A 27,582-nucleotide genomic window follows, 5' to 3' on the forward strand; every position below is an offset into this window, starting at 1 on the left:
TTCAAATCTTTCAACATTTAATAACTAGTAAAATTGCCGTAGATTGGGACAAAATTGAATTGTCAGGAACATTTAAATTTTTACTAATCTATTTTTACGTCAAAAGTCGTTGTCAACAGGCCTTTTTTTTTAAATTATTTTAATCATATTACATATCTTTGGAACTTAAAAAGCTGAGTCATCTATCTTAAATAGAATGAAATCGTAACGAATCACAGTGGATAAATATTGTTAATTTACCGGAAGAAAATATACAAGTCAAACAGCTCGGATGTTAATTCCCACAGTGTTTGTTAACTCTTTACCTTTGTTATCTATAATTGTCAAACCTTATTTCATTTTAGACAAAAGTAATAAAGAATACAATGTACCCATTGGTAGCAGTAGCCAGTCTGCGGGTAACATGTAAGTGGGATTAATTTACTAGGTTTATATGCAAGATTTCCTCTTAACCGATAGGCTTAGTGTCTTTTATATTGTTTAAAAGTTATATTTTATTTTTCGCTAATGAATACTGATTAATCTTCTTAATGTTATATGTCAAATAAAATGTGCACACAATAATGTTTGCATTTTTATGTACAAAAACAAATTGAAAGCGTGTATTTCTCTACGTCTCTCCGTCAATACATAATTTTATTTTGAGTTTTACTGGTAAAAAGGAACGAAATTTAAGGATCGATAAGGCAATGTTTTTTTTTTATATTGTTTATCTTTTAATCGATTTTCTTCTTGTTGTTGACAATAGGATTTGCTATGTGAACTAATACCTATTTAGTACTAATAATTAGTTTAACGCTATCTATATTCATTTAAGAGTGGATACACTTACGTTTGAACTTGCAACTGTTCTAGCATGACCAACTTGTAACCAAAAGAAAACCGTCTATTTTTTAAGGAGATGTTAAACGCAATAATATGTTTAATCTGACTTTAAAAGCTATAGGAAGATTCAAATACTATTTCGATAAGCCCATCTTCCATTTAACCTAAAATATATTACTATATTCGATTGAAGAATTGACACCAGAATAAAAAAGGACACTTTGCATAAAGTGGCTTACACTATTGTTCAGTAAAAATCCAATTCAAGTGAACACATTACAGAGTGGCATTTATTCGAAACATTGATTCCTCAAAGTTAGGTGTTTCCCTCTTCAAAGTCATTATCGAAATATTTTTAGCCAAATAAAAAGAGATTTATTGTCAAGTTTTGAAATATTTTATGATTAACCAATTTTCATGGATGAAGGAAAACTTATATGTTCGTGGATATTTAATTTCGTGGTTTTGCTGAATTCTCCAAACCAGCCTTAAGGAAATTTGTCATTCGTTGAACATTTAATTTCGTGGTTTAACTGTACCCACGAAATCAACAAAAAAGGGTATCCAACGAATATGAATCCACAGTATTTTATGTTTTTTTGTAAGCCATTTTAGATTCAGAAAGCAGTACAAGGTTATCAGCATAAAGAAGACAATCACATGAAACATTTGATAGCAATACTGGGTCACTGGTTTCATCTAATCCTTTACTGGAACTCGGTCCAAGATTATATTATTGTCTTGCTCAAATACATGATCTAAAGTCTGCATTTAAAATGTTTTATGTTTTTATACATATAATGTTATTAAAATAAGCATGTTTGATTGTATTATGAAAATGGGTTCCTACTCCAATTTAACTTAACAAAACAGTCCTCTATGATTATCAGTACCAAAAGCTCTTCTAAAGCCAACGAAGCCTGATTTTCAATACTCTGAACTATAATGATTTACTTTTACAAATTGTGAGTCGGATGTTCATTGGCACTCATATTACACCTTCTTATATCTATATAACGATTTTGATAAATAAAGGCAACAGTAGTATACTGGTAATCAAAAGTCATAAATCGATTAAGAAAAAACAAATCCGGGTTACAAACCAAGACCGTGCTTTTTTGTGTATGCTGGTCTATTAGTGTTTGCCAGACAAAAATATGATCACTTGTCATTTTACCTTTAGGGAATCCGTTTTGTTCTTGGGATATAATGCCCTGTTTTTCTAAAATTTATAAATAAGTCTGTTAGCTGTTGAGAAAAATTTAGAAATTTATAAAATCTCTTTGATACTTATCAAATCTTCAGGTGTTTTTTTAATTATTTTTTAAGATTTCACTGCATCAAGAACCTCTTTTTCAGAAATTTGGAAATGTTACTCATTAAATTGTCTCCATTCAAATCCTAGTTCCCAGTAAGCTTTTGGATTATTATCTATAGAGCTGTATCATGGTTTTTCTATATGCTTTAGAGCACTAAAATAAGATGATCTAATATATTTATGTTTTAAACCTAATTCAAAGCCAGTTATCTGAACCAAAATGAGTATGATATAGAAAGATATTTATAAAAACTCAGGAGGTACCAATAAGGATTGTCACATCATATAAATAAGCAAAAGCAAAACATCAGTCTTATAAATAGTTATCTAAGGTACCAGGATTATGATTAGATACGCCAAATGCGCATTTCGTCTACATAAGACTCGTCAATGACGCTCACGAAACGGTATAATACAGAATAAGCAAATCGAAGGCCTTACAAATATGGACAGGATAAGACAGCTGTGACCTAGCGGGAATTGTTATTTTATTTGACGTCTGACCAAACATTATTAATTTTTCGAAACTAGTTGGTTGTAAGTGCAGTAAAGAGATTTGATATTCAATCTTCTTGCTTAAAATAGAAAATTCGTTATGATAGGAATATCACGCCTGTTGTAGTAAATGTAATTATACATCGTCATTATTACATGAAGGGCGGTAAACGATAATGAATGCTTTGTTTTCAAATTTCTACTTTTTGGAGAAAAAAAAAAGAAATTCTCAGATTGAGTCAACGGTATTGTTTAAAAGAAGGACGAAATATACCAGAGGGACAGTAAAACAAATAAATCGAAAATAAACTGACAACGCCTGGCTCAAAATGAAAAAGATAAATAGACAAACAATAAAATACATGACAAAACATAGAAAACTAAAGAATGAGCAACACGAAACCAACAAAAAACCAAGGGTGATTAAAGTAACGTTGATTTACAAATTTTATTTATTGTTTTGTTTTATTCTTTATGATTTGATTCTGATTAACATCTACGTCTTAGGTTTCAATTGAATCTACGTAACTTTACCCAATTCTTAAAAAAAACCCAACATATCTAAAAAATTTAACAGATATAACAAATGTTTGTGTGCTTTATTTAATCATGTTTATTTTTATCCATTTGAATTTAGTACTGGTATTACCATAGGAGTTATTTTTGTATTAGGGACAGTTGTTGGTTTCTTGATTTATTATAAAACTAAAGCACCAAATCAAGAATGTAAGTTCCTATGTCAAATATGAGAAAAACAAAAAAGATAAACTATCGCTTTATCAATTGAAGCTATGTTTATATGAACGTATTTTTCAAATATGTTTAGATAAATAAAGTAATTAAAATCTTAAAATATAATTATCTTTTAAGCTTTAATTAACTTAATAATAAGTGTTAAATACAAATATACTTATGTCTGTTAGTGTTGCACACCCTATTGGTCAATTTAACTGAACTATGAACAGCAAGTGGAAGGCTTAACAAGCTTTGAAAGAAAAGCGACTCGAAGATGTCATGAAAGTGTGTTCGTCCCGAATGCGGAATGTCGTGGTTTTAAACCACCACGGGTCAAACTTAAGACATTAAAATGGGTACTAGTATTTGTTTTACCTACTTATGACGCGGCATCAGAGAGAAAAAGTAAAGATTGGTATGCTCGAAGTACGAATAATGTATCCGATTTAAATGTCTTCGTGCTGACCTAGCTTGTTAAAAATCCCACTAAGCGTGTTGGTCTAGTACACATCATGGTTGATGTTCATATTACATTAAAATATTTTCGTACAGAAAATGCATATTTATTTCCATTGGACTTGAAGTAGCCATTTGTCATCATTATCATCATCAGAAAATTTCTGTGTCAAGTCATATGAGTAGAAATTGTTAAGATATTTGTTAAGGGCATACGTTACAGTTTTGATCACATAATGAAATTTTGATGAAATTTGCAAAATAGACTATTTTATACCTGATTTAACGAAAAATATGTAATAAAAATAAACCTTCATGTGCTGCTTTTTCAGTAAAATGAGGTCGACATTTCAGACATTTTCTAAATATTTGAATTTGTTAATGTATTTTTCCTTCCGACAGAAATGCATAACTTAATTTGTTTTAAAAGATAAACACAACCTGTTTTTTTTTTTAGATTATTTTTAATTTCTGTTTTGTATAAGTTTTTTGGGTTTGTTTAGAAATAGCTCAAATTTGTCAAATGTTCATGAATATTGAAAAAAAACCGTCTTTTTTTAATATTAATTTATCAAATTAATTTTTTTTTTACTTATTCAAGTTCAAGAAAATTAGTACAAATAACCTTAAAACGTAATCAAACCGAATGTCATTTCAAAAAAGACCCAGGAACTCGTTTCAAAGTTAAATTAGTTTGAATGAAAAAAATCAATCTTTTCACAATATCAGTTTAACATTTCGAAATTAACATTTAACGTTAGCAACTTCATTACCTGCCATGAAACTGTATCGTATGCCCTTAAATCAAGAAGACCAAAGAAACAAGATAATTTAATTTCACATACAGGTATAATATTGATGTGCTTTCTATATCAGTCATATATTTTCTGATTAGCTTCCGTTGATATATTTCCGTGAAAATGTTATATATATGAAGAATACAGCTTCCCACGCATCGTTTTTAGAATTCATCTCGAATTTGACAACATTTGTCAACACAGTACCAAATTTAAAAAAAAAAACAAGACAATATGCGTTATCTTAGATCTAAGGTGTCTGCTCATTCCCACGTACATGGCACTTTTGTAACGAGTACAACACTAAATTAACTGAAAATCTACAAGAACGAGAGTTCAGATTACTTTACAACAACTATAAATGCGAACAATTAATCGAGTAACCTGAACTTTCAATACTTAAAATTAGAACGCATTAAATTGTAATAACACAAAGTTATAAGTTTCTTACACAAAATGCTTAATTTTAAAGAAATTAATTTAATTTTAGATTCAGCTGTCGACAACGAACAAAAAGGTAAGACAAAAGTAGCTTCAGCTTTGAGAGAAGGTATTGCAGTTGTGGAACTCCGTGCCAAACCTCTGAACTTTTAGACAGTTTCAAAAAGTGTCCTTTAGATAACTATTTCTATAGCTCATGAAGACAATATCTTTGCTGTCTCAAAGCTTAAGTGTTAGCTTTAAGTGTTCGTTAATTATTTGCTCCTGTTTCAATTATTATTTCATAGTGCTTTGGTATTTTTAACAGCTATGGTTAAATGTGTTTTAGCTTGCTTGTTTTGATTCATGCATGTTATTAATAATGGTATGCATATTAATATTTATAATGATTATACAAATGAATTTCAGTGTAAATACAAGATATCTTTCAATTTAGTTACCAGTTTTTCTCTTGCTTGTATTGTGCAATTAAGTTTTTTTTTGGTTACATGACGACTCAGGATTTGACTCAGTTTTTTACACAACCTGCCTTAATTCTTTAATTACTTTGCGTATTCCGGTTGAAGATTGGTCATAATTTACGGGAAGCACAAATAATCAATTTATCAGTTTTAACACTCACGTTCTGGTTGAACGGCTAAGCTGGCATAATATTTGAGTGTTCTCTTCTCTTACATTACAAAAAAAAACTGGCTTTATTTTGAGATGACATAACACTCGGTAACCGTATATAATAGAGATCTAGGATATTTTGATATGAGGCCCAGGCTTAATGACTATGACATTTAGGTCAATGTCAAGGTGAATTCAACGTTCTACATTTTGACCTTTTCTATAAATTCATATTTATGAATTATAAAGCCATGGGGTCTTTGCTTTGAAAGAGTCAGTCAAAAGTAACAAACTTTTATAACGTAACCTTTCAGTTTATACCGGAAGTGAAAATTCCAGTAAATGTGTAACTAAGCAAAGGAATATAGACCCACAGTAACATCTTATCTCCCTTCTTTCTAACAGAAGTATATAGAAACTATTTACTTGGAATCAGCATACAGTATTATTTGACAATATTTATATTGTAGGCGTGACAAATTCATATATGTCAAATGATGAACAAGATGCCAAGGACGACGACCCTGCGTCATTGAATAAAACATTGATTAAAGGTAAACAGAAACAACATTCATGGAACATTTAAGCATTTCGAAAATTAATGTCTAAAATGTTTGAAATTCCAAAACATAAAACTTTTAAGAGCTAATAAACCATAAAATGACAAGTAACAACAACCAGTACGAGAATTCAAAGATGTATATGAGGTTGATACATATTTTTTCACCGGGTTTGTTCTAACAAGATCAATGTGATGGTTGCTATATGTGAAACTACATACGAGAACACTGCTGGTGAAACCTATATTACCGCCAGTCTTTGGTGGGGATGCGTTGCTTAAAATTTTGATTGTTTATGTTACTTTTTGTCGACTTTTTGTCTATTACGGTTGTTCATTTTTGCTAGATCATTTTTATATTGTTTTCATTTTTTAAGTTCGAATGCCCCTTTTGGTAGATTTTCCCACTCGTTTATGAAATGATGTATTGGAAGCATTTATTGAGAAAGATGTATGACTAGAAAAAAGGCAAAGAACAACTTGACTTCTTTTTTCTTTATCTCGAAATTAGTTTTTTGTGTTTGTTAATAACCTTTATGCTAAAAATAAGAGTATACATATACGAAAGTTATCGGGGAATAACTAAATTTATATTGCAGGCGACACAGATTCACCTACGTTACAAAGTAGTGGTTTAGAATCAAGTGTAGCAACAGTTGACCGGCCAGAAGTCATGAGTAACAATCCTGGGCTTTTGAAAAGCCAATTGTTTCCAGGTATGCAGATAATAACATAATTAGTATAACTACTACTGTACCAGATAAGTATTTTGATAATTGATGTCGTAGCAGTAAAAATAAACCAAACAAGAAATCAGAGCTGTGCATGATGGTGATACATAGTTACTAGTATTAGAAATGATTCAGAAAGCATATACATCAAATTTTATTAATGATATCAGTTTTATTCAGAAAAGTACTGAATTAGAGGTTGTTGTTTAGTGATACTCACGGGAAAAAATTGGCAGCAATCAATTTCAAACACAAGGGTTTCACCAGCCCATTAGTCCACACTTCTTTGATGAAATGAATTAATATTGAATTGGTCACAATTATAAGCTAACTGTTAACAAAACTTTGACTTTTGCAATTCACATGTGTTAAGAATGTTCTCTGAGGTCTTTAAAAACACAAGGGGTATACGTCAAGGGTGTCCTTTATCTGCGTTATTTTTTGTTTTATCTGTGGAAATTATGGCTTCAAGATTAAGAAGTAATACTGATTTTAAAGGTATCAAGGTCAAATTAGATTCCAAAAACCATAAAATTTCGCAACTGGCAGATGATACTACTAAATATGATGTTCAAGTAGCTATGAATGAAATTGAAATTTTTGGTTCTTATTCAGGACTGAAATTAAACAGAAACAAAACAAAGGGGTTATGGGTAGGAAAGCTTAAATCTCGTAAAGACAAAATTGAGGGAATCAACTGGAGCAAGGAACCAGTTAAAACTCTTGGCATTTACTTTGGACATTGTAGAGAGGAATGTGAAAAACTAAATTGGGAAAATAAGATTGAAATGATGAATAAATTATTTTGTTCTTAGCAAAAAAGAAATCTTACTATATTTGGAAAAAAATTGATAATTAAAACATTAATTGTGCTCATTTTTACTTTTGTGGGATCTACTTGCAGAGTTCCAGAGAAATTTTTAAAAGAAATAGAAAAAAGTTGTTTTAAATTTGTTTGGGATAATAAACCAGATAAAGTAAAAAGAAATTCAATTATTGGTCCATATGAAAAGGGGGGATTGAATATGATAGATATCAGAAGTAATTTCACTGCTTTAAAAGCTATGTGGGTGAAAAGACTAATAAATGATTGTGAAGGAGGGTGGACAATTATACCACAACACTTTTTTTATAATTTTGGGTCAAACTGGTTAGTGTTTCAAACAAACAGTGGGGATAAGACAGACGAAAGCATTGAAAATATCACAGATTTTTATAAAGATATTATTAAATGTTGGAAACCCCAAGGGTGACTGGGGTATAGAAATATGGTCACTTGGTCTTCTCCCGACCGGCAGTAAAACGCTTGCCGAAGTGGGGCGTCCGTTTGGCTGTGCGGGATGTATCAAGTTCGCAGTCACGTCCGGTCAGAAGGGGAACGTTAAATCCGATGCCTCGTGTAAAGAGAGTGCCACGCTCTTTGCACCTTAAGAACCCTTGCAACAACTCTTTGAGGGGTCCGTAGGTGGCCTGCTGCAAGGCAAAATTTCTGTCACTATCCAATATACCCTCATTTTCCAGTGGCAGTCCAAATTTCCCCGACAATCATCCCAGATGGCCTCTATTGTATCAACCTACCTATTGTATTTATTGTGAACTTGTTCTCGTCCTGAATATGCATGAAATATTTGCCACTGGACGTTAAGCAACCAACAACCAATCAATCAATTAAATGTTGGAAATTAACTGGTGGAGGTCTAACAAAAAAACAGAAACTTTTACAGATATAAGAAAACAAATATTATGGAACAATAAATTTATTAGATTTGAAAATAAAGCTATATTTTAAAAAAAAATGGATTAAAAGCGATCTTATTTATGTAAATGATATCATAGATGAAAAAGGTTGTATTTCTCAACACATCATTTTAAATTAAACTAAAAAATAAATCAAACTGGATAGCTGAAATTAATTTAGTAAAGAAATCTATACCAAAAGACTGGGCAGCAATTTTAAAATCAGAAAATTCAATAAAAAGTATTGTTTATATAAAAAGAAACCAATTTATATTGGATGGTTTACCTATAGAATTAGAAGCATTAACAAATAAACTTTTATATAAGTCTCTGATAAATAGAAAAATTGAACCAGCTATTGGACCCAAAAAATGGCTGCGTATATTTGATATAGATGATGTGGTATATCAAAACTATCAAGATAAATTTTTATTCAGATATTTAAAAGAAAATAAACTTAGAATTTTTAGATGGAAATTACTACAACATATTCTACCTACTAGGAAACTTTTATGCAGGTGGAACATTGTAAACAACAGTTCTTGTAATTTTTGTACACAAGAAGAAGATTATGATGACTTCTTTATACTGTGCCCGTATTTGAAACTTTTTTGGAATAAAATAAATGAAGTTTTAAAGAACTGTAAAATAACTTTTAAGATAAAACTAAGACACTTAGTATTTGGATATAAAACTTCTGAAGAAGAATATTTTGACTTAAACTTTTTTTTAACAATTGTGGGTTTTTCAATTTAGAAAGCCTACTACATATCTGATCAAAAGACAAAAAATGTCAACGTTTTCTCAATTTTTCTCAATGATTTCAATAGAAGAGTATGTTTGAAAATTAAAAGTAATGTTTTAGCAACTATTAGAATACATATGAATAGTCATATTAAGTGATTAAGTGATATTATCTGATATATATAAATGATGTAAAAAATGTAATATGTATTTTACAACTAATCACTACCCTGAGTCATTAGTGAATTGTATCAGGGAACATCAGAAGGAGCTTGGACTCCTGAAAGATAATGTAACAAGCCAATATTTGAAATGAATATTTATTTATGTTGTTAAAAAAAAGAAAAAAAAAGAATGTTCTCTAGGATTACAATACCTGAGCTGCATTTGACAAATCTTTTCGGAATTAGGAGTCATCAATCGTCTCCGTCTAGGTAATTTTAATTTTTGTGTCTATGATCAGTTTATTAGGTTAAATTTCTTTTTACAATTATTGTCCCTTCATTGATGTTTAAAACCATATTAATTTAATTCGAAACAAAGTTATAATATAAACTTTGAAGAACTGATATACAAGGCAAGTTAAAAAAAAATATACCAGAAAAGAAAGCAGAGCTATACATGAGACATATAACTTTGTTATCTTGAAATGATTTTCAAATTTCGAATGAAAAAAAATCAGAATTGTTATACCTGAATTTTATTGAGCTTTTGTATGTTTTTTTCAATAGAAGACTGTCATGGGACGGTGTTTAAATGACGATATATTACTGAGGTAGTAAGACCGCTTTTAATCAATAGTCGACGAGTTCTTACTCTTTAAAAGTACATTGTGGAGTACATACAGTTGCCATTAAGATTTTGTTTATAGCAACCACAATGTTAATATTATATCAAATACTTACTTTTATACTTTCTAATGTTAGGAGAATGGTAGTAGAGCCAATAGATAAATCAATAATGTATTCAACTCATTTAAAAATAACATATTAAAAACTCATTTATACAATTTGAAAAAATACAAATAAACAAAATGATGAAACAATCAAAAATAGCGATAAAGCAGCTTTGACAGATTGAAAGAGCACCTATGCATTCAACTGAAGACAAAATGCATTGATTCGAGTAATTTATTTTGTAAAGTTAAAAGTAAATTGAACTTAAATGTATATAACTTACTTATTTCCTTTAAATTATTAAACAAAATATTCCAGGTAATATCACTAACATATTTGAATGTTTTTTTTTATTAGATAGAAACTATAAACGTAGCATACACGAATTAGACATTAAGATGTTTGATGAATAATGGATAAAATATTACCTACCACTTTCTTTCAAATGATCAGATTAACTTGAGATAAATGCGAAGGCATCAGTCTCAAACTGTATTGATTATCACTAGCTTATAACTATGTTTCACCAATTACCAACGAACACTTAGTTTATTATTATAACGAAGAGGCATTTTTAGTCATCCCGTTCCATTTTCACGAATGTGACCTACCGTATTATACTATTTAACGGGTTTGTATTAACATTATCACCACGACGGGTGCCATATGTGGAGAAGGATCTGCTTATCCTTCCCGAGCACCTGAGATCAGCCCCAGTTTTGGTGGGCTTCGTGATGCTTATATCTTTAGTTTTCTATGATATCTATCTGTGCTATTATTTGTCTTTTGTCTTTTTCTGTTTTACCCATGGCGTTGTCAGTTTATTTTCGTTTAATGTTAAACACCATTTGTCAACAACACCTTGCTGACACTTCTGTATCCAGCGGGTAACAATAAATCTGAAATCCACACGTCTGAATCCATTGCGAATCAATCCGAATCAAAATTATCAATTATAAACTATGTTGCTCCGTCGTCCTTAATTAACTCAACTACATTGTAAATACGTCTATTCACAGTAACAAATCAGCAAGGAACATACGTTGCAAAATAAAATTTCCACACAAAATGGGACTGAAACTACAGATTAAAAATATTGGGAGGGATAACAAATGGGAGGGTTAGTTTTCAGCAATCAACGGCAGACTGAAAAACTTTAATTCCTATAAATCACAAGTCTATAAAGATGCCAATCAAAATGCATTATTATGTTATAATATTTATTAGAAGTTGTAATAATGCCTCGTATTTATATGTGTCAAAGCCTCATCCTGATATTGTTGATATTTCAAGTCAATACCCTATTATTGTCCCTATACCAAGTTGAGAGACATAGGCTCTTAAGAATGTTTTATTTTATTAGTTATCAATCTTTATTTGATTGATCCATCGATAGTTAACATTGTATGAAGGACATTTTTCTTAATTTAGCATATTATAATTACAGAATGGCCTACAAAGGAGACAAATTCTCTTTCCTATTTGAATAAAAACACAAAGACACAATTGATGAAGAATGTCCAGATAGACAAGTTCAGGGTAATTCCAAATTTAAAAATGTATTTTATTAAATTATATTTCACAATTCAAGGACTTTCAAATAGTAACTTATCTATACATGGAGTTACATGTAATGGTGTATGATAAGTTTTGATTTTCAGCCGTTATAAGTTTATATGAGAATATGAGAATAGAGTCAACAGAAGTTCGATATCTTCAGTCTTAAAGAATATATTTAATTATGTTCTAATTCGCCAAGCTTAACCGAACATAAATTATTTAGTCAATAAAACTCAACACATGTATACAATAGGAATGAGCTCTCCTTGTGAGTAGCACACTTAAACTTTATTTTTCTTCAAACAACAAACCATTTCATATATATTCATATTTCAATTGTCATTCAAACATCCATCTGCATCAAATTACTCCTAGTAAATCACACAATTTTCTCAATATAACAAAACACCGTATCGGGACTCCATCCCACTAAAAATCAAAATCAACAACAATCTACAAAACACAATAAATACATTATTATTACAATATATCTTGTCACATCATTACTGTCTAACTTAAATCTATCAAAATGGGTGGGGTGGGTGGGGGATGTGTATAACGAAACGGAAGGAATGCTACTCTGTAAAGGCAGAACTTCGAATAACTGGTTATAAAAATATCTTATATTTATAATGAGATTCTGCACGAGAATCACGATCCTACCCTCGTACAAACGGGTAGAATACCTGCATTGCGACATACAATAGCCAATCAAATCATACAATAACAAACCAGGTATGCAACCATGTGCTCATCAACACGTGTTGAACATAAACAAACACAAACAAGTCATGTGCTTCCGATACTATTAATAAATATATTTATGTTCTAATTCGCCAAGCTTAACCGAACATAAATTATTTAGTCAATAAAACTCAACACATGTATACAATAGGAATGAGCTCTCCTTGTGAGTAGCACACTTTCGAAATGACAAAGTAGATAAGAAAAAACTGGTATGAAAATTACAAGCCAAGATTCTTAGTAACGAGTAGTTTTTCAGAAATATTTTCACGCATATATCCGTCTTTTGCTGTATCTGAAGACCATCTACCGTGTTTCTTAAATATTCTATCTTGAATACCAGCAGCAGCCGCAGCTGTTGCTCCACCTGCTCTTAAACTATGCAAACCAAATTTTGATTTGTCTAATCCCAAAGATTCTAAAGCCTCTAACAGTACTTCTCTGGCTCTTGTATAAGACAAAGGCGCATGACCCCTTAGCACGTACGTGTTAGTCTTTTTACGATATAAAACTGATCTAAATATGAATTCTACAGAATCGTGTTTAATGTTCGCTTGGTTCAAGTATGTCTCTAACATTTGGACTGGACAGGTAACCGAATATGTTTTGGAAATAAAAACATGAGTTCCTGCTCTTTGTTGGTCCGTTTTGCTTTTTTCGATGAATAAAGACATATATAATGAATGAAATGAAACATCTGACCTTTTTAAATTAACTAATTCTGAAAATCTTAAAAATCCGGCATAGCTAACGAGACACATACATGCTATTCTTCTATGATTTAAAGTACTATTTGTATTGCCGTATTTCAAAACCAGTTGATTAAGAATATGAGGAGTTATTGGTTCCTTCTTGTTTACAATGTGATGACCGATTGACCTTTGTGTACCTTCTTTTACGGAAGTACAAAGAAAAGAATCACAAGGATTTACATATCCAGCTAATTTGTGTGTCCATTGAATGGCATAATATGCTTCATCTATCTTTGCAGAAGAATTATAATTTTTTCGTAAGTGAATCAAATATAATGAGACATTGTAATCTGATGCCGGTAAAGGCTTTATATTAAATAAATTACACCATTTACAAAAGCTATTAAATGCATACCTGTATTTCTTTCTAGTATTATCAGCTCTAGAATTTAAACAATAATCTGGAAGACATTTTGCAAGATTGCTAAGAGCTTCATTCTGTGGTATTTTATCCTTAGACCAACGACCAGTACTAAAAACATCTGCAAAACGTATAAATAAAATAAACAAATAATAATATTATAAAACTTTTTTTTTTTTTTTTTTTTTTTTTTTTTTTATATATCTCATATACATCGTACTATTCACTAGACCTTGCTATATCAACATATATAGCCGTGTCATACATCTTACTACATGTATTCTTGCTATATCAACATACATAGCCGTGTCAGAACCAAATTTGCAATACAATGCAAATTTCACATATTGTAAACAATTAACAATATGTACAAATAAACTCGAACATCATTAAGTCGCTTTCATCTTAATTGCCAGTATATCAGACTTAAAATGCTTGGTACCAAAAATGGAGTTTTTATTCTGTCCTTGAACAAATATATTCTGACCTGATGAAAAATCAAGAACTTCTATAACGTAAGGTTGAAATTCCAATCTTCTATTAAAAATCAAAGACCAAAATGCCGATGAAGGCCATTTTGGAACGATCAATGTTCCCTCAGCTCTACAGAGAATGAGATGTTTAATACTTTTAGCCACTAAACTTATCGGAGGAACCATCCAATTATTTTCCATTGTCCAATTTTGAGCAAAAGCGTCAATAGCAGTGCTTCCTGGATTCCAAAATTTTGAGTTGAACCTTTTCAGTTTAGTATTATGAAAATTGGCAAATCTATCGATTGTGTAAGGACCCCAAATTTCATTCATGAAAGTAAAAAACTGAAACGAGGTTTGCCAGTCATCAATATCAACCATTTTAGATATGAAGTCAGCTTTGAAATTTTCACACCGAGGTATCCAAGTAGGACACAACGTGATACCCGACCTTGTACATGTTCTAAAAATATCATAAGCTAAATGTTGTAAATGCAACTTTGTACTGCCTTTATTGATTATATTTACACAATTTTGGTTGTCTGTATGCCATTTAACTATTTTACATTTCAGATCGTGTTCAAACGAATTCAACGATAACTGAATAGCCCTGAGTTCACGCCAAGTGGAACTCAATTTTTTCTCATTTTCATTCAACATACAATGAAAAATCTTTTCATTTGATTCAACAGTATATGCACCTAAAGCTACATTACTTGCATCTGAATATATCATAATTCTCGGTAAAGAATCATTCAATAAACGCTTCTCATTAAGCTCCAACAAGTTTTCCTGCCAAAATTTCAATTCAGCTAATACACATTTTTCATATACTAAATATAGTTTTGAATCCCACGTTTTTCTGTTTCTATCGCGAAATATATATGCCTCGTCATTAAATTTGTGACATTACCCATAACTGGTGACATTGATATAATTCTTCCGGCAAATTGAGCCAGCATACGTGCGTTCAAATTTGAAAATGATTTTAGTATAATATCAAGAGAATTTTTAGTGTCTTTAATTCTGCGCTCTGGCACCTTTAAAGTAAAATCTTTAGAATCCCAAATCAATCCTAACCATTCTAAACACTGAACCGGTTCAAAAATTGATTTTTCTTCATTGACAATAAATCCAGCCAGTTTAAGTGATGACTTTACAAATTCAGAAGTATCTTTACAATTTTTATAACCTTCATCCATGCCTAATCCATCGTCCAGATAAAGAACAATATTAACACCATTTTCTCGCCAATACTTTACCATTGGTCTCAAACATTTAGTGAATATATAGGGGGCGCTACTCAAACCAAAAGCTAATACAGAAAAGCAGTAAAACTTGTTATTCCAGGAAAAACCTAAATATGTTTGTTGTTCTTTACAGATGTCCAAATGAAAATATCCAGATTTTAAATCAAATTTAATTAGAAAATGATCTTTTTGAAAGAATTCCATTGCAATTTTCCAATCTTCAAATTTTACCTTGTTTTTCAAAACATAGAAATTCAATTCACTTAAATCTAAAATCAAACGCTTTTTACCAGTCTTTTGTGTAGCAACACTGAGAGGATTAACGACGAATGGTTGAAATGGTACTTCTAGAATACAGCCATTGCTAATTAACTCAGTTATCGCTTCATTTACAAACAAACTATTTTTTAAAGCAGATTTATTATTCCGAAATTTCATTGGAGGGGGTTGTTTCATAAATGGAATTATATAACCCTTTCCAATGGTGTCCAACACAAATTTGTTGGCCCCAATGTGTTTCCAAAACTCTATATGTTTAAATAAGCTTGATTTTACTCCTTTGGCGATTTTTGAAAAATCTATATTATCAAAATATTTAACATGTTGAAAGAGAACATTACTATGACCAAATAGCATTAAATTGTCAACAAAAGAAATATACTCATCTTGTATCTTTTCACTTTGACAAGTTTCCAAAGGTTGGTTTGTTTGTTGCTTTTGGGCAGTTCCTCTTGAAGTGGCCAGTTTGGTGACACTCGTAACAGGTGTCGTATGGGGTCGCCTCGCGGCGACGGAACCTCGGAAAGGGCTGCTGAGTAGCGTTGTAAGGCTGATAGTAACTGTTACTAGTATCAGTAGGGTTGGCAGGTCTAGAAACGGTGGCGGACGGTTTTGAGTAAGGTTTTCCACGGGTTTTCTTTTCTTTGATTGTCTTGAGGGCCCTGCTTTCTGCTTGCCGTAAGCGTTTTTCATCTTCTGAATCTGATGCCAGGTCATCACTTTCGTATTCTCTGACTGTGGACCTGCCTGCTGGCGACTTGTCGGCAATTCGAATTAATTTATTCCTCCTGTTGATTTTAAGAATAAGGCCCGATATCAAATTGGTGCTAACGGAATCTTCCGCGGATGTACGCTTCTGAAGTTTCTGCAATTCGGAAACTATATCTGAGTTGAAGGAGTATTGAATCTGATTCCCTTCCCCCTTAAGCTTAACAGACACCTCTTTCTTGAGCTTCTTAGCTAGGGAGTCGTTGCCGGAGACTAACTCGTTCTTCAGAGAAGAAATCTTACTATCAAAATAAGATGTAAAAAGTTCAAAAGTTTGATCACTTATCTGTGGTACAGAACTAGACTTGGCACCTGAATGTACTGGTGGCTCGTGCAAAAGCAAAGTGTCCTCGTCGTCTGAGTGGTTTTCGGTCATTATGTGTATAACGAAACGGAAGGTATGCTACTCTGTAAAGGCAGAACTTCGAATAACTGGTTATAAAAATATCTTATATTTATAATGAGATTCTGCACGAGAATCACGATCCTACCCTCGTACAAACGGGTAGAATACCTGCATTGCGACATACAATAGCCAATCAAATCATACAATAACAAACCAGGTATGCAACCATGTGCTCATCAACACGTGTTGAACATAAACAAACACAAACAAGTCATGTGCTTCCGATACTATTAATAAATATATATATATAATCATGGGGAACAAGGAAATGAATGAATTACAAGGGAGAAAATCAGGGTGTATCAACACGGTAAGCATCTCTGCAAAAAGAATTATCCAAATTAATTTTATATACGAATAAAGTTGAAGGCAAAACAATAAAAACACCGAACTCGGGCCGGGGGAGGGGGGGGGGGGGGATTGGGAGCAAGTCAAAAATTCAAAACACAAATGCTTAAATATTTTTAACATTGTTGTATTTTATGATAGGAATCTGAAATATCAATTGAAGTTATAACTAAATGTGCTCAATTGAGAAAAAAATAATTGACCACGAAGAGCCCTTTTGTTATTATTTATAAGAAAACATTTTTGTTTTAACAATATATTTACCAAAAATCCTTGAATGATTTGCCGACCACACACACCGTTATAGGTGAACAAAAGTGGCAAAAGACGGTATAATTTGGAAAATAACATTGAATAAATACCTTGCTATTGCAAAACTTAGTCCAAGTTTACTTTGTTCCCATACGGTGTCAGACCACCAATTAAATATCCCTATCTGTTCAACCAAATTTTGCAATTGTCACAGCTTTCTTAATATTTTACCTTAAGTTTAACTTCACAGAAACCATGTATATCTTGAATTGTACATGTATCAGATGTCTGCATGACAATTTTCAACATACCGTTAAAGTCTTCTTACAAAAAAAACTGACCTCCAAAGAGAGGTACTCAAAAAATAACCCCTGGTTTTCTGGAAATCTTAAATTCGTTTACTATGAAGCGCAATAATACTCAATTTGTAAAGAAAACTTATAGACAAGTAAATTTTGGCTCAAAATGGTCTAAATATATTTCCCTTTAACCAAAAGTTTCATTTCTGCAAATTTGTTGGTTAGTTTAAATAAACAAGGACATCAAAAGTACTATTTTGTGTCAGAGTAGGGCTACTTTTACATACGTTCTAAATTGGAGGGAGTAATCATGGTAATTGGTGGTCTGAAACCTAAAATGAGAAAACAAATCTTTGAATCTCATTGATACAGTAACAAATAAAGGAGAACACATAAAATCTCCAACATTATATCCGAGTGAGCGCTTTCTGGTTTGCATCCATCATCAATCAATCGTGTAAAATCACACACAATAAAAATATCACAATAAGGAATAGAACATGATTTGCATATTTACAGTTCAGATGTCTATGCAGGTATTTGAAGAACCTCTACCGCGTGAACAGCTGATTGATAATGAGTTAAGAAGGTTCGCTACTCAGTTTCAAAAGAGCAAGCTTATCACAACACTAGTTTATATTAATAGGGCATTAATAAAGGAATAAAAAAGTTAAAAAAAATTTTTTTCGAGATATTAGCCTTTTAAAAAAATTTGCGGGAAAATATTATCTCTTGATTTTCATAGCTTTATCATTGACAAGTTTAAGTTTTCAAAAACTATCAAAAAAGGACAAGGATTTCATAAGACTTTTACAGATGAATAAAAACAACATATATGAAAGATTTATAAAGAGAAAATGGGGGTCAATTGGCATAAGTTTTTAAGGCATTCATATGGAAATGAGAATCCCAAAAATATGACAAAAATTCAAGAACATGACAAGCGAACATCCTTAAGACACAGAGTATCGGTCAAGCAATTCGTGTAAGGAATCGCAAAATTAAAATTCGAAGTTTTGATTTCAGTTGTTCTTCCTCGTAAATGTACTAGGATACTTTTCGTGTCAGGATCAGTTATAGATAATAATTCTCAAACGAATACCGTGCATAGTGATGGATTGTTTTTAAGTTAGAAATGGACATTTAATAAGTAAAAATTATCATGTTTTGTGGCGTATACTTTAGTTTTTTATGCTTTGTCTTGTGTTCTGTTATTTTAATGTTTGTCTTTTTTTCTTTTTTAGCCATGGCATTTATTTTATCTTTGAGTTTGAATGTCCCTCTGGAATATTTCGCCCTTCTTTTATAGGTTGTAGGTTGAAGTCGTCCATCTTTTTTCTTATGATTCAAAATATCAATGTATTATACGGATCTAAATAATTTCGGTACTATCCATATTGCTACAGAATCACACACGCTGAACTTAAATACGAAGGGTTTCGTGGGAAAAGTAGACGCTTTGTGGTACTGCAAACATAACGCTTTTGCAACAATTTATCTAACATGGGGGATTTTCGAAATATCCTTTTAACTTTTCAATTAACTTACTTATTAAATATACCCGTCGGGATTAATGATTAAAGACGACAAAAGAAACTAAAATAAAAAAATGATATTATGACAAAACATCAATAAAGAGAAGAGAATGGATATAACTTGAACACTTGAATATCCTGCGATACAATTTGTCATTGTTGTTGAGATATATAAGTCCCTTAATACAATTGCGGTTCAATGACAGAGGTTTTCTCTACATGAAAACAACCCAGACAAAGTTATAAGAAAGCACGAATCAGATCGAAACTCAAAGTAATGTTACTGTCATCCGATTTCAATAAGTGACACAATTGGTCTACTTCTGACTAACCAGATTCATGTTTCCGCGATCTCAGGAAAATACTAAAACTATTGTGAAATTTGTAATTTTATAATGGCCCTATTTCTTAATGTACCATTTTTACTTATTCTGGACCCACATGACGTATAATGAATGTATCACAATAGACACTCACCATATCATCACAACAACTCTCGCTTATAGATATAGGAAGGTGTGGTATGAGTGCCAATGAGACAACTCTCCAATCAAAAAATGTTTGTTAAAGATCTCACTTTAATTGAGTATGTTTTCATTGTCATTTTGATAGTTGAACCTTGATCAACTACTGTTGTCTCTTATCTAAAAATCTTTGCAAACAACTTTTGTTTTCTTTTTTCATAGGACAAATTACGCATTGTTTTTATATTATGTTGTTGGTTTTTGATAAAACACATATTACCCGTTGAAGAAAAAAACGTAAAATCAGGCTACCCAAATGCAAACTTACTGTTTACAATATTCTGTATGATGCGCTTTATATATTTAAAATACACCTGATTCACTTATTTGTCTAAACGTTAACATTTCAACAACTTCAGAAGTTAATTTGTTCATTTTAACATTCAAATCAAGTAATTCTAAGTTCACGAAACTTAATTTAGATACATTCAAGAAAGCTGTATACATGTATACGTTTTTTTCTTTACAGATATATAATGCAGACCCAAAGAAAAAGTGCAGAGTGTTGTGCATACTTAACGAAAAGAGTAAAGATAAAAGTGTCTATTATTCCCAGTCTTATGTGGACATGGAAGTTACTATACTTAAAATGATGGAAAAGAATTTGGGATGGAAGCTAACGATATATCGCAATGAATCATCATCCGTGAGTGTAATTCAGCTTTTATTTCATTTGCATACAATAGTTTTCTAGGTCATGTCAATCAAGAAACCATGATATGAATTAACTATTTGTAAGTAAATCTTATATCTATTTGACTTACATCTAACATTAACAAAGGAAATACGACTGCAATATGCCCAATATTACAATCTTGCCATAGTGGTAAACATATAATTTGTAGCCATAAAAAGTACCCCCTGAATGAATATATTACTCAATGAAGTCTTTTTCCCCGGAAACATTGAACATGAAACTATCATTCATCCTTTACCAAAACTGTGTTTTGTGTTTGACAGCTAACGTTGATACCATATAAAGCGAGACATATATGTAGTTTTGGCATGCATCTTAAGTTTTGATTTGATTGAAAAGTATTGCTACTCTGTCTCCCTGCTTTAATAAATCAAAGTATGTAAGACAAAGGGTTTTAATTTCGTTAAACCATTGCAAATAGCATTGTTCACGTGCATTAAGTTAACTGAATATATCAAATAGAAGTAGATTGTTGAATCATTGTTTTAGGTTTGGTACTTGTATCATTTCAGCATTATAAGTAGATTGTTGAATCATTGTTTAAGTTTTAATACTTGCATCATTTCAGCATTATAAGTAGATTGTTGAATCATTGTTTTAGTTTTGGTACTTGTACCATTTCAGCATTATAACATGTATAAGTAGATTGATAAATCATTTCAGCATTATAAGTAGATTGTTGAATCATTGTTTTAGTTGTGGTACTTGCAACATTTCAGCATTATAAGTAGATTGATAATTCATTGTTTTAGTTTTGGTACTTGCATCATTTCAGCATAATAAGTAGATTGATAAATCATTGTTTTAGTTGTGGTACTTGCGACATTTCAGCATTATGAGTAGATTGTTGAATCATTGTTTTAGTTTTGGTATTGCATCATTTCAGCATAATAAATAGATTGATAAATCATTGTTTTAGTTTTGGTACTTGCATCATTTCAGCATTATAAGTAGATAGATAATTCATTGTTTTAGTTTTGGTACTTGCATCATTCCAGCATTATAAGGAGATTGTTTGATCGTTGTTTTAGTTTTGGTGCTTGCATCATTTCAGCATTATAAGTAGATTGATAAATCATTGTTTTAGTTTTGGTGCTTGCATCTTTTCAGCATTATAAGTAGATTGTTGAATCATTGTTGTAGTTTTGATACTTTCATCTTTTCAGCATTATAAGAAGATTGATAATTAATTGTTGTAGTTATGGTACTTGCATCATTTCAGCATTATAAGTAGATTGATAAATCATTGTTTTAGTTTTGGTACTTGCATCATTTCAGCATAATAAATAGATTGATAAATCATTGTTTACGTTTGGTACTTGCATCATTTCAGCATTATAAGTAGATTGATAAATCATTGTTTTAGGTTTGGTACTTGCATCATTTCAGCATTATAAGTAGATTGTTGAATCATTGTTTTAGTTGTGGTACTTGCATCATTTCAGCATGATAAGTAGATTGATAAATCATTGTTTTTAGCATTAGTACGTGCTGCTAAATCTAGGCTACCTTTCAACAAATTCAAGAAATAATCTCAAATTTCATTATGGTAGCTGACAGTCAGCTGTAGACATACAAAGATCGAAAGTAAGAGCCATTACGAAATGAACCTAGATACTTTTCGAGTGTAAGCTTATGGGGTTGATACTATGAAAAAAACCCTGTTAACTTTAAAATAGCTTAATCCTTCAGGCAGCCTTTTTAATTTGATCTAATTTGGAATTTTCGATAATATCTATTTTCGTATTCATATGGTTTTCAAGACAAAAACCAATTTCCATGAACTACCAATTTATTTATAACAAGATGATTTTGTTAATATGTACTGTAGACTCGTTTGCTCGAAAGGTTGTATAATTACGATATAAGAAGTACATGTGAGTAATATAATTTGTTGATTTTCTCTTTTGAAAATACTGCAGAACAATTATGTTGTCAAGATTACCGAGTTTTATATTTTGTAAGTTTTTAACATATGCATATGAAAATCAAAGATAAAGCGTAGTACGCGATGTTTGCGTTTAGTTTAATTTGCATTAGTTTTCCAATGAAAAGTGTGGACTGTCAAAATGAGGCAAACCGGTATTCCTTGCAAGTAAAAATCTAGATGTTATGGATGTGATTTTGCTTTTAACTTTTATGCAAGTAATTCAAATACATTGCAATATTTCTTTCAGAAAATCAACACAATTTTGGATGATGAAAAGGAATATGATTTTAAATCAGTTCGTGCTTTATTTGTCATTATTGTGTCGAGCGGAGATCAGTCTGGAATATATGGTACCATCGGTGAAAAGATTCAATACGATGAAATCACAACTAAATTTGAGAAAGTACCAGGTCTAATGGAAAAACCAAAGATATTTATTCTAGATTACTATGATATTGGTAAGCTGAAATGAAATTAATGCTCATATGTAATAGTTTACTTTAACTTTATTACAAAGTTTGCAACTTAAAATGTATTACACAAGACGCGTGTTCTATTTGAGTTAATCCAACAGATTAACAAGAATGGTATAAAAATCTACATGACCGATATTTGACAAGATTGGTATTGATATAGGGTTAAATGCCGTTCCCTAAGTTTTTGTTTGTATCCCGGATTTTTTTTCTCTCTCAATCGATTGAAGAATTGTGAGCAGCGGTGTTCTACTGTTTCCTTTATTTATGTCTTATCACTGCCAGTTTGAATCTGACTATGAGTTTATATTCCTCGGGTAGAAAACACTTAGTACTTTCATTTTCACTTTGTTGTTAAATCTCGTGTAATAGCTTGTGGTAAATAGTGTATGGTGCAAGTGCAATATTAACTTTATTTATTGGGAGTATTTGGCACAATTTTGGAATTTTTGGTCACCAAGGCTCCTCAACCTTGTACTTGTTTGGCTTTCTGACTATTTTGATCTGAGCGTCACGTATGAATTTCATGTAAACATACCGCGCGTCTGGCGTATTAACTTATACGTCTGGTACCTTTGATGACTATTTATATTGTATTTTGTAATGTTAAATCAATGCCGTGACGTCAGCTTATTCATTTACCGTGGATTATATTCTTCTTCTAGAAACAATGCTTCTTAATTGTGTGTTGTTTATGATTCTATATAGTCCTTGTTGTAGCTAGGTTAATGCGATGAACATTTTGACGACCTCTACTTATCGATGTAGACGCAGTCATGTTCATGCTGCCATTGATACAAAACCGTTAGTTGTGCATCTCATTCGCATAAAGCTTTATTGACTATCCCTTTTTATCCTTCATTATCTATATAACGTACGTTTGAAAACCATTGTTACAAACCCTCATTCGAACCAGCTATAATAACAGACTTCTCAAACCATTTCGCATTGGAAACGATGAAAAGCAGAAAAGATCCTTTTTTGAACTTTCATTCGCCAACATAGGTCTCGATGCCACAAACTTGGTCAATATCTTTCATCATAAACCAGTTCAATCGAAAACACCTGCCACTTTTAAAGACCAGTCTATACCTATTATATCTTATACCGTTACTAAAACAATTTATGCAACATTAATCCAAATGTTAAAACATATCTGTCCTACCTTAATAACAAATATGCTGCTGTTCCAGAGGATAAAGCCCAAAACAACAAACATTTTTGTGTGTAATTCAAATAACATTAACTGCTTGATAAATGAATGAGGTATTGACAATTCACTTGGAAACTCAACATATACCCCCACGATAGTTGAAAAGGAGGAAATCCTGGATAAACATAGGTTTGCTCTTGGTATTTCAAGCACAGATGAAGTGCTGAACTTCTCCACTATAATAGATACATAACTATCTTGTCCGTAGTCTATTTCCGAATTTTATATGGGATATATCATTCTTAAAGTCATATGAAACGAGTGAGTGGTGAAAAATAATGTTGTTCTAATTCTTGAACCAATGCATGTATATATCATAAACTAAGTCCTCTGTGCACGATTTTATCATTATTTTCGCAAATATATCATATAATCGTCAATTTTTTTTCTCTCTGTTTGTTATGATTTAACAAATATGGCTGCTCATTAAATGCCGTGTTTTGAAGCCGAGTTTTACCGATTGTCACCTTATAGTAAACAAATCACAAAAAGCATGAGTATTGAGCACGTGTTTAACATGTATAATCAGATATTTGTTTATTTCAATGACAGATCCATGCGTATTGCGATCACCGGATTTTTACGAGGAGGGTTCAATCGGGTCACTATGAATACGGAAAATATGTCGGCGAATTGCTTCCTGGAAGCAAGCAATTAAAAATAAGTAAACTTCTTCTTAATGTGGACAAATTAAAGAATTTTCCTCAGAAAAAAAGTATATGTACATAAGTTGTATAATGAAAACTATCCATTTAGTTATAAAAAACATATGCATATTTTTTTTTAATTTGAGGTTTCTTATGACTTTAACACAAATTAACAATGTTTGACATTTGTCGGCATTTGTGCTTATCCATCTTGATAAAATTGAGATGATGTGGTAATATTGTTATTTGACAACTCTCCACCAGAAATAAAACTTACATTGAAGGTAATGTTATGTATCATAATACAGCCTTCATAAAGATGTGTCATCAACTTTAAAGTTTTGTTTTGTAACCACAGAATCAGTTTGGATAAGATTTGTCGGTTTAAGATACAACCAATATGATTGATAGGATAGAAATCAAGCACATAGATAAAACGCATTTAAATGGGTACATCTTTAACCATAAAATATCAAGATAGGTGTGCATGCAACAAATATTATAAGAATAGTAAGATCGCCCATATAATAAAAAAACAAATAATTTTGGGTATCCGTTCATGACACAAAAACATTGCATATATTCATCAAGGAGTCACTGTAATTGTGCTTACAACTTACCGAGCTATCTCCTGACTCCTGGTTGAAATAACTGCACTTGTATGGTGGTATTGATACATTGTGAGTTTTAATTTACGAACCTATATATAGCTATATGTAGGTAGATATTGTTAATTGAGTTTTATTTTCAAGCTATCTTTGATAATATATTTACAACTCTAACTGTCATGTTATTTTGTGGTAGGTATGGAATAATAACCATTAATACATTAAATTACACAAAAAACATTTTTTTTAAAACAGCACACATATGAAAGATGAGGCTTTTACTATTTGCAAACCACTATATATAGTTTGATGTTTTAAAATACAGATATAAGGACGAAGGGGAAAATTAATCGATAAAATTTATAGCAAGGATCTTGAATTGTTCTGTTTTTTTTTAAACATGAATTTCTGAAATGGTTATAGATTTTACAGTACAAGGTAAACGTCCTAAGATCAGTATGTATGCGATTCATGTATACATATGTAAGAACGTTTTATCATACCTGAGCTATCTTTACAATACCGACTTTGTTAAACGAGTTTAAATGAGTTTATTTTGTTATCAGAGAGTGATAACCCTTACCAAAAACAAGTCCTGCAAGATCAGATAGATGGCGCAGGAGGTCCAAACCAGAATGTAGATATCAAAATGGGTCAAGTACCAACAGAAGGTAATTATTGAACAAGATTCAAGATACGTTTATCGAGAACAGTAAAACATGAACGAGTAATGAAAAGAAATCCGATTGACAAGTTATAATTTGCAGTTGTCACTACACATGTAAAATTCTTAGCGCATAGGTAAATAAATGTCAATATTAAATATATAAAAGAAGGTATTACCTCAATGTACGAGATCTGATTTTTATCATCTAAAGTAAGAGGAGGTGGTAAGGCGACTGTGCGATGATATGCAGTGTTGTCGTAGAATTAAGAGGGGCGAAAGATACCAGAGGGACAGTCAAACTCATAAATCGAAATTATACTTACACTACCATGGCTAAAAAATAAAAAGCCAAACAGACAAATAATAGTACACTAACCCTAAAATTGTTAGGCTGAATTTCTGTGCACTTTTTAAGTATTTAAACGCCCAATATATATTAAATCCTACTGACAAGGTATACTTAACATTTGGTCACTTCGCGAAGACAGACAGACAGACACACACGAACACCTACACACACACACACACACACTAATATGAGAATTGATATATCGATATCCCAATAGCACGAGTTCGAATCCAGGCAAGGGATAAGAACATATTTATCATAACTGTGCAGACATTTAGAGTAATTATTAATATAATATGTGTTTTCAGTCGTGTTTCACGTAAACTGACGATCCAACGGATTGATCTGTCGTAACATTGTCACTTGTTTATACGTCCTTGCTCTTATTCATTTCTATACTTTCTGAGTCGATTTTCACTTCGAAACAAGAACATTTCTGACTTACTTCCAGTGAAAGTTTCTTAATATTGACTTAATGGTATATTTCCTTATTCAGTTTATTAGAAATGTTGCTTGTTAATAAATAAACTCATCATAGATACCAGGACTAAATTTTGTATATACGCCAGACCCTCGTTTCGTCTACAAAAGACTCATCAGTGACGCTCGAATCCAAAGAAGTTAAAAAGGCCAAATAAAGTACGAAGTTGAAGAGCATTGAGGACGAAAATTCCAAAAAGTTTTGCAAAATCCAGCTAAGGTAATCTATGCCTGAGGTAGAAAAGCCTTAGTATTTCAAAAATTCTAAATTTTGTAAACAGTTAATTTATAAATATAACCATATCAAAGATAATTCATGTCAGCACAAAAAGTAATCCCGACTCCCGCGCAAAAAAATGTTACCTGTTTGTCCAACATAGTTCTCTCTGCAGCTGAGGCAAGTAATGCAACCCTGTCTCATTACTTCATTCCTATTCAACACAAAAGAATGTTATGTGTATTCACTTTTATAGTGTCCCCCTTTTATGAGAAAAAACTCTTTGATAGGCACTCAAATAACTGGATGAAAACAAAAAACAAGGTGCATAACTTAATAAAAGGATGAAAGAAGGGAAGAAAATAAACATTTTTAATTTGAGTGTACAGTAAATAGATTCATCA

General features: G+C 31.4%; 3 protein-coding genes across 3 annotated transcripts in view; 1 reads left to right on the forward strand and 2 right to left on the reverse strand.

Moving 5' to 3' along the window:
* Window positions 1-27,582, forward strand: part of LOC139528366 (uncharacterized) — a 47,973-nt gene that overhangs the window by 15,084 nt on the left and 5,307 nt on the right. Inside the window, exons 4-12 of the mRNA XM_071324316.1 lie at window positions 345-405; window positions 3,276-3,364; window positions 5,117-5,143; window positions 6,150-6,233; window positions 6,838-6,954; window positions 11,794-11,885; window positions 20,367-20,543; window positions 22,772-22,982; window positions 26,032-26,136. Coding sequence (XP_071180417.1) covers window positions 345-405; window positions 3,276-3,364; window positions 5,117-5,143; window positions 6,150-6,233; window positions 6,838-6,954; window positions 11,794-11,885; window positions 20,367-20,543; window positions 22,772-22,982; window positions 26,032-26,136 — 963 coding nt within the window. The remainder of the gene's footprint in view (window positions 1-344; window positions 406-3,275; window positions 3,365-5,116; window positions 5,144-6,149; window positions 6,234-6,837; window positions 6,955-11,793; window positions 11,886-20,366; window positions 20,544-22,771; window positions 22,983-26,031; window positions 26,137-27,582) is intronic.
* On the reverse strand, window positions 12,152-17,177 carry LOC139528364 (uncharacterized). Its single transcript, XM_071324313.1, has 3 exons — window positions 16,152-17,177; window positions 13,758-13,893; window positions 12,152-12,359 (listed from the first exon to the last, which is right to left on the reverse strand). Exon 1 carries the CDS (start codon window positions 16,907-16,909, stop codon window positions 16,163-16,165), a length of 747 nt encoding a protein of 248 aa, XP_071180414.1. The 5' UTR covers window positions 16,910-17,177; the 3' UTR covers window positions 12,152-12,359; window positions 13,758-13,893; window positions 16,152-16,162.
* Window positions 12,448-13,750, reverse strand: LOC139528365 (uncharacterized). Its single transcript, XM_071324314.1, has one exon. It carries the CDS (start codon window positions 13,409-13,411, stop codon window positions 12,872-12,874), a length of 540 nt encoding a protein of 179 aa, XP_071180415.1. The 5' UTR covers window positions 13,412-13,750; the 3' UTR covers window positions 12,448-12,871.

Source organism: Mytilus edulis, chromosome 6 (genome assembly GCF_963676685.1).
Source record: "Mytilus edulis chromosome 6, xbMytEdul2.2, whole genome shotgun sequence".
NCBI classification, from domain to species: Eukaryota; Metazoa; Mollusca; class Bivalvia; order Mytilida; family Mytilidae; genus Mytilus; species Mytilus edulis.